At 34.1% G+C, this 13,224-nt stretch overlaps 1 protein-coding gene across 1 annotated transcript in view; it reads left to right on the forward strand.

Annotated features, from left to right (window-relative positions):
* The first annotated feature begins 303 nt into the window (after positions 1-303).
* Positions 304-13,224, forward strand: part of LOC116166292 (nephrin-like) — a 124,084-nt gene continuing 111,163 nt past the window's right edge. Inside the window, exons 1-2 of the mRNA XM_031481213.1 lie at positions 304-328; positions 1,277-1,387. Of these exons, the coding sequence (XP_031337073.1) occupies positions 304-328; positions 1,277-1,387 (136 nt within the window). The remainder of the gene's footprint in view (positions 329-1,276; positions 1,388-13,224) is intronic.

Here is a 13,224-nt window from a genome sequence, read left to right on the forward strand (position 1 = left end):
TTTCGGATATTAACCATATAATAAAAAAGACGAACAATTACACGTAGAATTCAAAAATGCATTCAAATACAGGAGGTTCTATTTAAAAAAAATGTACCATTTTGGCGCCCTACTTTGTGGGCGCATCCTGTATAATTCCAATTATTTTCAAAATGTGGAGAATATTCAACCACATCATAATACAAAAGCACTCTATCGAAAAATCTTATCTTCAAGGCATTAAGTTATTCCGTGCAATCGTTGACTCACCCTGTACAGCACCAATACATTCCAAAAGGGAGACAAAACGGTCGAGTAACAATAATGGCGTATACGTTCGTTCTTACAAGTAATCGTTGAATATCGTTTTGTACAGTACCGGCTTCCAAAGAAATTAAAGAAAACTCTGCACGACCTCGGATGGCAAATCAAAGAACTATTATAATAAGAGATCTAGAACACTTGGAACAAATTTACCACAGGAACAACTTAGATCTAAAACTAGTGGATTACAAAGAAAATACCTAGATGACGTAAGAATTTAAATCATGAATATCAATCGTTAAAAAAAACAACATTACAGTGTGATAAAGAACGGATTAATTAACGGATACGACCATCAACGTGCATCTACCTATGCCGTTTTTAAATGAGGAAAAACCTCTATCGAGCCCAATGGAATTTATATGGAAATGCGGCAGATAAACTGGAGCGGGATAGTTCAACACAATTACCGAATCGCTTTACCCCGTATCGATCATCGCTTCTAAGTTAACTACATTTCACTTACCCATTTCGTAAACCATGCGCGCATGAAGGCACTTTGCGCTATTTTTAGCGAAAAGATTAGGTATACTAAGTGGATCTTTTTAGAAAGCGGTCGTAGGTATCTGTCATCTTTATTTGAATTACAATTATAAGAAATTACCTCATGGCTGCGGAAGATCAAAAGCTAATTGAAATGGAAAACTATACCTATTGTAACGTAGAAGTAAGTTTTGCTGTAGTAGCGATCGTTTCCAGAATTTCACAGAATTGACAATTGTTCTGACCGTCATTTTATATCGCGCATTTGAAGTAAGAATGACAGATGTCATTAGAGTGCACGATCATTTGTTTCACTCTGACTACCCTTACGTTTAAAGTGATCCCTTTATCTATTCCTCACGGTTAAAGAACGGCTTAGCCTACTCATTCAAACCTATTGAAGTGTCAATTTAACATATCCTATAAAAAAAATAATATAATGTAGATAATTAGTTTATACTGCTAATTACAAGCATAATATTTGTTACAGTACCACCACAGAAGCCTACCATAATAGACGAAAAAGGCAAAGAAATATTATCCGTTGCTGGTCCATACGATGAAGGTGGCGACATAAAACTTACCTGTATAGTGAGTGGAGGTAAGTTGCTTTAAAAGATACATTCTCTTTAAACTCTCTACGTCTCAATTTTACTATCCTGCCTGTTTATTCCACAAAAACCCCAATATACCGAAGTTGTGTAAGTCCAGACAACTATTGAATACTAAGTAAACTTTATCAAGACAGAATGACGTGGCAATTATTGATAAAGTTCGCCTTTATGAAGCTTATAGAGCAATTCATAACACTGAATTCTCGCTCACAATTACACGCAAAAGTAATTAAATTCACGTCTTTGGCATTCAATATTAGTATGTGTTATAATAAATCTCCAATAGAAAATGTCAGTCAAATTCTCTCTCAGTATTTCAAACGAACATATTCTTAAAAAGGAAGCGATTAAGATTTACCGTTTATTCGCGAATTCGAGTTAATGCGATTCACTAAAATACGAAAAAAAAAGGAAATTACTAATAAATCCTTAATATTAAAGGTCGAATCAATACTATTTGCCTTGGGGAATACCGTACCCCTAATCAATACCGATGTATTTTAAAAATTCGTAAATGCTACAAATACTTCAATTTCTTCATGCGATGTTCATTTATTTCGGGGCCGTAAAAAATTTTCGTACATCATATTGATTTATTTTACGCCAAGTTTTGAAGCGTAAACAATTTTGTTATACGAAAATAAAAAAAAGAATAAACATATGAGACGGACATTCTCTTTTATGACTCTATAAAGTTTTTATTGCACTTACGCGTTTATTACGTATCATCGCTTTTGTCGCAGATTCTATTTATACATACATAAAAAAGGTCGAAATAGTGTTCTTATTTAAATTTTATTTGTTCTATTGTGATGGTAATGAGAGCTTTGATCGTCTACAATAGGTAATGTCCATTCGCAAAACTTCCTGGTTAATGATATACGTACCAAGGCAACGGGATACGTATCTAAGTGAGTGGTGTGGACATTATTATTGCTTTTATTTAATTTGATATGACATTAAAGTTGATAAAATTTACAGGTGTTTTTTTGTATAAAATTTCTTTTATCACTAGAAATTATTTGTTAGGCATTATTTTGTATAAAATCGACCCGTGTGTTAGTTACTGGACTTTGAAAAGACAATAATTGATATTTTGTTTACGTTGGTAAGTATTTAACTGCGAAAAAGCGGGTTCCTACGAAAATATAACGATGTTAACGATAACGCATTGATTATAAAAAGAGGTGTTACAAAAAGAGAAAAATCCTCGGACACTCAGATTTGATCGTATAGGGGTTTTGCTGATCTTTTTACAGCATTATAGTGATTGAGTCACTTTATTCGCGAATACAAGTATACTGAAAATTCTTATCGTAAAGTTAAAGATTTTTTTTGTCTATTTTGATCTGTGGCGTTTGATGAATATTAAATTGATTTTATGTAAATTTAAGTTAGGTGTTGGAGAACGTTAGAGTTTAATTTTAGATTGAAGGTGTTTGTAATTGGTTTTAAAAAGTTTGTCCAAGTGTGTTTATGAACCCAGTTAATTTTTAATCGTTTATTAATTTGGCCAATCCGAGTGGTTCTTTGTAACATAAAAATAAAGCCATTACATTTTGTTCTAAAATCTAGTTATTGTCGCCGTTTGAAGTTATTTTCAGTGACCAATAGTGGGGTGATGTTTATTTAGTTAGCCTGAAATTCTGCGTGACATTCCAACATTTTGTAATTTTGTGTAGATCATACTGGGTAACCAAGCGAGTTACACGTTTATGGTGACTCCCGAACCATTCAATCGGCAATATAATCTGTAGAACTAAAGGCCAACGGCGTTCAGGTGGAGGAAAGGCCTTCGGAAAATTTTTAGACATTATAGATTTCTTAGAGTCTCCAGAATAAAAATAAAAATATTTTTTGGAGGTGGTATCAGACTTTACTATAGACCACTTGTTTGCGGACCACGTGTGGTTCGCCCACCACCTGTTGGAGACCACTATATTACCTACCTGATTTGTTTTAATTCCAGACTTGGCATAGATACTATCGTCCGGTCAAGTTAGCCCGAAAAATAGGGGTACGCTTGCATAAATTCCCAAGAAACTGAAAACTTACATGAACATTAGGGATACCATTATAATGAAATTATGAAAAGTCCCCATCGATCCCGTGTGTGCGAAATGGTTAGTTTTATGATAAAAACAGCTCAGAGAAAAATTGTAGATCATGCAATTATCTACAAAAATTGTTCTTACACTTTTTCGCATAAGATTCAGTACTACTAAGAAAAACATTTTTAAACTTGTAGGTATTCCCTATACTAAGCACATGCACACGTTTCCACGCCACCGGTGAGGTAGTGTACTTGACGAGTTTTAACGTGGTTTCCCCAGTAGGCCTACATTTTCCTAGCTGGCGGCTGAATTACCTTTAGCTTCTATCTTTATCAACAAAGTGATTTCTAAAACTGGTAATTTCCAGGCGAAGAACGGGTGCTTCGTTACACAGTTTCAGTAAGCTAGTAGCTAAAAATATATAATTCGAAAAGTTGTGCCTTTTGTACTTTGTTTTTCCGATGAAGCCCCGAATTTAACATTTAATCTGATAATAATTATCTAACGAATTATTTAACGAAAAGTTACTTTATTATTTTTCAAAAGTTTAAATTTAAGATATTCACTCAAGTAACCTTTGTATATATTAACATATTTTGAAATAAAATTCAAAATACAAATTTTTTAACGCATAACTGCTCTCGATTAATTAATAAAAAGGAGCTACACTCAGTGTTTGCCTGGTTCACTGAAATTTAAAAGTCATTAAATAACAGAATAAAATATTCCCTTACAAAATATTTTTATATTTTATTTAATGGTCTGAATTTTAGTTTATTTGTTATTAGTGGCACATGCCGAAACATTAGATAACAAGAAACAAACATGAAAGCGCGACGTTATTATGCCAGAAGGACGAATTTGTACGCATACTAAATTGATTGATTGATTATTAAAGTACACTTTATCGAAATGATCGTTTTCACTTTTATTTTAAGTGTACGCAAAACATTAAAATAATGAGAAGTAATTTACAGGTCCTGCGGTTTTTACCCCCATTGATTCGTCAGTACATATTTACTTTGTATGTTAGATTTGTGTAAATAATACGTTTTGACAAAATGGAGATACTGAAAAACTATTTACATATGAATGTGGAAAAGGTTATTGTGTACGTAAGCACCTAATAATAATATGCTTCACGTGTATTCATGTAAAACCAAATCACAGTTCAGCGGTAGAATTAAGGTAGGCGTTTGTAAACTCCGGTTATTGTACGAGCTTGTTCTCTCGTATATTGGCAAATATTCGGAAAGGTCTATTGGGCTTTACAAAGTTAATATAATTGAGCTCGATGGAGTAAACGACGGAACAAAGCGTCTAGATTTTCATAAATTCTAAGGCGTTCTATTATGTTTACAATTTATTGTAATTTATTAATTTAATTAAGTCTCTAGTTAAATTATTAACTAAAACTCGAGTGAATTGCTATATGTAATAGTAAATTAAATTTCGTGTGTGTGCAGGTAATTAGGTCACTGTGTGTTATTCGCCGTTTAATTTGTATGGAAACAAGAAACTAGAGCGTTACATCGTTACACGTGTTTCGGTCCATTACAATATAAGGTAATCTGTTACATTCCTTCTATATTTTATTGAAAGGCAGGGCATTTCGGGAATGTTAATTTCTCGTTGATGACGATAAAATTGAATGCCTTTGCGATGACTACGTGCATTTTGATCGATGAGATCTCACAATATAAGTGCAATTGAAAAATATCGAAAAATATTAGCTCGGTCTTCAAGAAGTAAAAATGATGAATTTCTATGTGTAGTTCGCTTTTCAAAATTTCAACCCTATAAAAGAAAGACGGGAGGGGACTGAAATATTGGGGTGGGAGTTATTTTCGTTGCTAATTTCATCATGTAAATGGCACTGTGGCCTCCTAATCCAGTCCAAATACTTCCAACATTGTATTGAACATTAGAAATGTATATGTGGGGATAAGCTGCTAGTTTTGATTCATAAAAAGACAAAGGTTTTGTGGGATCGTATAAATTTGGATATTTGCAGTTGAGCAATGAAACTGTACAACTGTACAGCCTGTAGTAACCAAAACTGTAACGTTATATCACAGTACGTTTATTCACTATTAAAGTACAAATAAAAATCAAAACCCACTCGTGGATGTTGCCGTGTAACACATTTGTAAATGATGATGGGCAAATATAGACCATAGCAGCTATCAATTAACGAAAATTCGAAGTCTCCAGGTGGCCCAGGGGCCGAGATCTCGATGGAACAGACAGATAGACGACGGAAAATCGAGCACATGAGCGTTACTCAACTTAGAGATCCAAAAGAATGTACGAACGTAGACCCGAAAGATATGGAAAAGGTTACACTTGCAGAAATACTCCGAAAATCTGAAATGTGTTTCATGAAACCAATAGTCCGGGCGAGAATTTTGAGATCATAACTTCTAACGGCAAATCTTGAGACATTTTGGTGACAAGTGTTTTTAGGGTAATTGGACCCTGCTGAATCCGATTTTGCCTGTCACCACCTCGAATTTTGGCTGCTAAGGCCTCAAATCAAAATGGCGACTAAAACTCACTTTAAAATTTGTTGTTGTAGTAACCAAAGATATTATCATGATTTTTATCTAGTACATACGTTTCATTATTTATTACTATCGTATAAAAAAGTATGTAGCCAAAAACAAATTATGATGTTGGGCAAAATGACGGTAGAAACTTGTGTTAACTAATTTCTTTAGTTGCAAAGAAAAAATTTGCATTTTTTACATGGGGTTGATACAAATAGGTTAAAACGAGTGTTAATAATAACAATTTGCGAAAAAAATAAAACAAAATGATTCCCAAAATGCGGAAATTTTTATGACCTTTGATGATATTTTAAAAGCAATTATCGAAATCTTTTTGAGTGCGTTAGGGAGGTATTAATAATTATATTATAAGATCCTTTTTTTTAGTTTTACATATAGAACGCCAAATATTGTTTATACAGCGTTTGAAACGCACGCGAAATTTAGGACCTATTGTAGCGACATTCCAGAAATTTCCATGGACATAGAGGCGCCATGTAAGATTAGTCATCGGCGATAAACATCAAAGGCTGATGTGACGAAATCTTTCCCGTTTTTTGTTGTGCGACAACGACAAAAAGAACATGTCAATCCAGCTACCAGTAATAACAATTTTTTGTTCGTGAACATTTGCCACAGTTGCAATTCGGAACTAATTCTTCGACTGCTCCTAGAATAATAAAGCACTCTTTATTGAAAATTAAAAATATATAACAAAATAAGTTACCTGTATCCCTTCGGCTTCATAGGTGCGGATAACATGGCTATTTTTGTGATTATTATAGATTCGGTTAAATTGGCAAAGTTGTGTAATTTTTGATACTAATGGATATTACACATTGTCATTGTAAATATGTAGTAGACCTAACACAAATGGGGACAATGACCATGGATGACCTCAAGAATGTAATTGGCCACCACAAAACATGAGGTCATTGAACTTCTATTACCTTTAAAATGTAATTTGATACCACAAAGAATGGGTTCATTGTTCTCGGACGACCTTGAGAATGAAATTATACGCCACATAAAAATGAGGCTATTGACTTTGCCTGACTGAGAATGTAATTAGAGACTGCATAAAACGACCTCAGATGACCTTGAGAAAATATAAGTTGACACGGACAAAATGGATTCATTGATCTTGGATGATCGTGAGAGTATAATTAGACACCACGTAAAGAGTCTTTGACATTTGATTAGCTCTAATATAAATAATTGTATACTCTTGAAAATGTTATTTGATATACAAAAAAAAAATTGTTTCATTGACCATGGATTACCTGGAAAATGTAATTGGCCACCACAGAAAGAGGGCATTGACCTGTGACCTTAAAAATCTGACACCACATTAAATGGGTAATTTGACATTACATAAAATGGGGACAATGCCCTCGAATGATAACCTTGAACGTTTATGGGGTCAATGATCTCTGACGACATTGGAAATGTAATTTGATGCCCCAAAAATGGGGTCAATGGCCTCGGACGATCTTGAGAATTAATGAGGCACCGACCTCGAATGACCTTAAAAATTGATGGGGCCACCGACCACGTGTCACTCAACTTTCACCTTGACCTATCGACCGCGTGACCTTGCCCTATTTTCTAAGGTCACCACCAGGTGGCGAGCGACCTTGAAGTGAGGTGAGGATCCGCCTTGTATATCTATTACATATTTACTACACATTACATTATTTATTTCACATAAAAGTTGCAAGATTCGATTGGATATAAATTCAATAGACGCAGAATTTTTTTTCAAAAGGCGGTTTTTTAGATATAGACATCAACTTCCTTATTTTAAATCAACTCCATATTGGATTTTTACGGCACTCGATAGGCAAAAAATTACAAAACTAGTGATACTAAACTCTTAGTATTTCATTTGGGAATCAAACTTGCATTTTCGCCTCGATTTTACAATGTATTTCTTATGGCAATAATTCCATGGCCACAAACTTCGAATCAGAAATGCAAAGTTGATTCCCAAATGAAAGTGTTTAGTATCACTGGTTTTGTAATCTTTTTTTCTATAGAATGACAAAAATCCAATATGGCGTCTATAAGAAATAAAGTAGATGTGATGTACTCGAAAATGGTATTTTAGCACCATCAGAAAGCTGAGGGTTTGTTAAAACTATTTTGTTGATATTTGTGGGGAATTGAGTGTGCTGGATCAGCGTTGTTTTGGCAATGAAATAATAACAAAGTTTAATTTTTTATGTATTGAAGTTTTGCAATATTCTCCCAAATAAATATTGTTTAATAAGTAAGAATAAAATATCCTACATATCTTTGAAAATAAATTAACGCCAGCGCATTTTCGAAAATGACATTTTTGGATTTTTGGCCATAACTTCGTTGTGTGTAGAGCTACAGGAAACTATGAAGGAGACTCTTAAATCCAAATAAAATTCTGCAATTCTTTGCGCATTTAAGCTACTTTATATCTCTTACGGTTTACGAGATCCCCATACTAAACATCGGAAAAAAACTCACCCTGTATATATTTTTATTGCCCTCTCGCACTGCATGAGCTATGTGGATCATAATTCTCATATCTGCTTCGTCCATGTTATTTCTTTGTAACATGTCCAAGGTACTAGAAGTATGTGATGATTGATGAACCACATGACTGACAGGGTTCGATATTTGTTGCACTGCATACTATTTGAACCCCTTCCCAAAAACGATGGGCATGTAGCAGATATTTTCGAATAAATGTTTGAAGTTTCATTTTATTTTCTACACAACCCCAAAATGTTTGAGCTTGCACAGGTAATAGTTCATCATCTGTGTTTGAATGAATTGTAAAATAGGCTGTGCCGTATCTTCGTAATATCTCTCTAGACGTGGGTGACATTTCTAAATATCGATCAAATATATTAAAGTCAATTCTTTTTAAATGCCCTTTCAGTATAGCACTTATGTTGCAGAATGCAATAGCAAGGATCCTGGAAAGTTGTCAAATTTTTCCGCTGCACTTTTCGAATACACATCATAACATCAACCAATAGATAAAATTTGCTCGAGTTAGTAAAAACCTTAAAATTGACGCTGCAAATGAGTTATCTCGTCTTGCGTCTGTATAAATGTGTAGATCAGGAAGTAAACTGTGACGTACCTGGTTTGTGTTAGAAGATAATCCCCGACTAAATTTATGTTCGTGTAAGTTTGGTTGGGCTTTCGTTAGGATTTAGAACCCTAGCGCAACAATGGGTCCTTCGAGCCGGGTATTTTGTAAAATACCTCGCGCGCAAGGTTTTCGTAATTACAGCCAAGATGACATATGTACTTATTACCATTTACCTATCAACTAAATTTTGTGTAACTTCAATAATTAACTACACATATGTGAAAGCCCTTCGTGGCCGAGTGGATCAAACACTCACGAACAACCCAGGTTCGAACCCCGGTGCGCGGAAAGTTTTTCTTTGCATTCAGAGGTCGAAATTGATACATTATAGTGAACGAATTGGTTTTGTGTAGATAATTAGATACCTCGCCGAATACAGTTGCCCTGCTAGGTATAGTACAACCTTAAGTCGAATAATCATGTTTAAAATGAGAGAATATGAGTTTAAAAAAATCTTTCTCTTTTGTGAAACAATTCAAAATGTTAGAAGAGAAAAACATATATTTACTTAAATATTTTTTTTCTCTACACAAAGTATGTGAAGCATTTATTTTTTTAATTCAAAATCTGTTTATGTGAAAACAGTTAAAAGAACAAGCGTTTGACTCATCAATATTACGATCAGGACGGTAGGGTGGCGTGTTTTCGTTTAAGCACTTTCAGTATCGGCTCTATCAGTACCTTGATTTTTATGGCACTTTATTAATTGAACTATACTCGTTAATATGGTCGGAGCGATTAAAAAAACCACAGATCGTATAAAAGGTGTGTGTATTTCCGATGTCTTGCCAACCATTTGAAATGCTCGCCGTGAAATGAAGGTTTCATAACAAGGGTTACTGTGACTTGTAGCGTTAGATAATGAGAAATGGATGTGATAAAGGAAACGGTTAGTTAGTAAAGTGTTACAGTTACAAGAACTCTATAAGATAGGGGAACTAAAGCGGTGAATCTATGAATGGTATTCAAATGGATGTTTAAAATCAAACGTTCTGTACTACGTCCTTAGATGAAACTAGTGTAAATGCAGACATTATAACATTACATACAGAAATAACTGCTATTTTTCTGATCCTTCTAAAGTCGACTACGATGCCAGCGATGCAGTATACTTGGATTGAATTGAAAAAGTGCTTCTCGGCCATCTTTTAAGTTAATAAACTTGACTTGAAGAACTGCTCTACGGGGAATCTGGCATTTCGTTAATAATAAAAGTGAGGTCACCAATTTGGTGCAAGGGATATGTTTCCTCCGGATTCAGGAAAGTACTTTCGCGTTTAATAGAAACTGCGGCAGACTTGCTAATTTTTTTAATGCGTGTCGATTCTGCATTAACAGCGAAAATGATGCCGCCGTATATGCAAATAGAATTTTTATGATGAAAGGAGGAACCTTTTTCGACGTAATAAAATTAACTTTCGCTCCAGTAAGAACACAACGACCTACCCGTACTATAAGCTCGCTTTAGTTACTTACATGGCACATGTGCTCCAAAAACGTTAACAGAAATGTACGTGCTAGAAGACAACACAATAACATCCCTTACGCTGGTCACTGCCCTGTAATAAAAGAGGTCATCCCTGAACGCTTGAGATACAAAAGTAGGTAGTTCCATTCTAACGCTTTTCTTTTTCTCTAATTTATATTATTACTTAATCCGTTTGTAAAATTTCATCGCCAAGCATCCTCATTGTAATCCTCAAAATTAACGATTTTATTAGAGTGACCCGAGTCGCATAAACAATGATAATCATTTAAACACATGAATTATTTATATTTTTATTTATGTAATTATAAAAATATTAAGATACTATCTTTCACGAAATGTATAGACTTCTCGCGTGCCAAGTTATTTTATGATACAAATTGATACTCGGATTATTAACCTATTGCATTATTGTACGACGCTAGAATTTAAATAATGTATAATCCAATACACAATTTTGTTGGGAATGGCAGTTTATGTTAAACGGAATTAAGTAGATGGTACAAAAAACTAAAATGACGTGCTATCAGCGCCGCTTTAAAATAGGTAATCGCTAAAAGATTGTGCATGTTTAGACGCGCAGTTCCACCAATTGTAAATCAACAGTTTGATTTGTTCGATTAGTAGTTTTTTAAAGGTTGCCGTACTTTACCTGGAACGCTTTTGAGTTGTGGTGAAAGGTCTAAGTTATACAGTCCAGTTTGCATGTCCACATTTGATAATGTAATTAATAATTGTCGGCCATACAAAAGTCGAAGAAATTGAAAAAATACTATAAATGGTAATTCTGATATCGTAAATTTAATGTAATTAAAAATTAACGTTAAAGTTCAAGGCATAAAAGCGTAACAACTTAAGTTTCGCCGTCTGTGAGGGGTTACTATTCTGATGAAATTCTTAAATAAAAACATTTCACGCCTTCCTAATTTGCAAATCATTTTATAACTTTGTAAAATTTTATCGCTCGCAATTAAGATTATTTTACGTTATCATTCCCTTTGGCCGAAACAATCATTTAAAGTAATGCTTTAAAGCTTCAAATTGGAAAGCTTTTTCAAGTATAACGGTAATTTAGTTTAGGTGCCTGAAGAATGCTACATGAAATAGCTTTCATAAAAGTGTTTATGTTCTGGAGTTTTGCAATTAAACCGAATAGTTTATGAAAGTTTGGATTGCGGGATCGAGGAGTATTAATTTCTGGCTTTCCAAGCAGCCAGCGCAGTTTCCATTGGAACTGGTATTTGCAATACATTTTAGTGTAGTACTTTAACATTAACCGAATGCTATGAAATCTGCTTTCTCTTCATCGCGAATTTGAGAACAATTTTAACATTTCTGTACATGACCGTTGACGTTTCTATTCCACTTCAGTAACTGTGCAAGACATGGCAAATTCCTAAAATGATACTTTATTTAACTATGCTAACAACAGGAAATCGCTCTGTACGTGCCTACATCTGACAGTTCACAAAATGTCTGTTCTGTAAACTCAGCAATTTTGTATACTATTTTCGAGGCCACCAGTGGAAATAACAGTTGGAAATTTACTTTAATTGTTGTTTCTTTCAAAAATCTGATAATATGGACGCTATGACCTTTGTTTTTACAATAAACCCAGTGACGTAACATTTACGTAAATAAAAGGATCTTGCCATCGACACGAGTTTAGTAGTATGTAGATGAATATTTTTGTGGTGTTTGGTGTTTATTTTAAGGTCGTTCTGCCCGTAGTGTCGTCAAGTGTTTCATTTTTCATCACTCAATGCATTGTTGTGTAAACGACGTTATGTAGACGTTATTTCGGTTTAAATACCGAAAATTTTATTAAGTATAAATCGGGAGATTATCTACGAATAAGCACAGAGTTGGTTTATTGTACTTGAATTTGTTATCTCAATGTCTAATTTTCCTTTTAGACCTGTTTGTAATTGCGTAACTTTCGTTTTCATTCTTGTTTAAATAATATCGCTTATGTAATTAAGTTGGACACATGTGGTCAAGTTTGCGTACTTTATAAATGGTTTTATCCGTGTGACTTTTTTTTAAACAGTAAACGTCGGTCTTTTGAGTAATTTTGTGGGTTCCGATTCAGGTTGTAACATTTCAATCTTTCATTTATTTCACTCTTCTTTTCTCCTTTGTGATTGCACATTTTAACCTTGTTGATAAAATCGCACTGTCCACATATTATAACGTCCCGTTATGTCGTTGAATGTACTCTTGGTTTGGGTTACTGACTGAATGCGCTCTTAGCGTGTTAGGAGTAGTTGGTACCATTGGTATTGAGAAAAAGATCAGTTTTGCTTTTGTCGTGGAAATGACAGGTCTGATCTTTGCGAAAGAGGGTGACATCTGAAGTGGAAATTTCCAAATTCAGCGCACTTAAGTTGTTTAAATTATTCAAAGCGTCTTTACACGAATAGGGAACGGTTGTATCCTCTTGAGGCAAAGTTATGTTCCTAGAATTCCTCTTTGTTAACACGTTTCTTTTCAGATTATGCTATGTTTTAATTTAATTACCTATCTTTGTTTTACGTACATCGCAATCCGTAACCCATTTATTAACGGGCTACGTAAATTTAATTAATTGGAATGG

The sequence above is a fragment of the Photinus pyralis genome, unplaced genomic scaffold, assembly GCF_008802855.1.
Source record: "Photinus pyralis isolate 1611_PpyrPB1 unplaced genomic scaffold, Ppyr1.3 Ppyr1.4_LG1, whole genome shotgun sequence".
Classification (NCBI taxonomy): Eukaryota; Metazoa; Arthropoda; class Insecta; order Coleoptera; family Lampyridae; genus Photinus; species Photinus pyralis.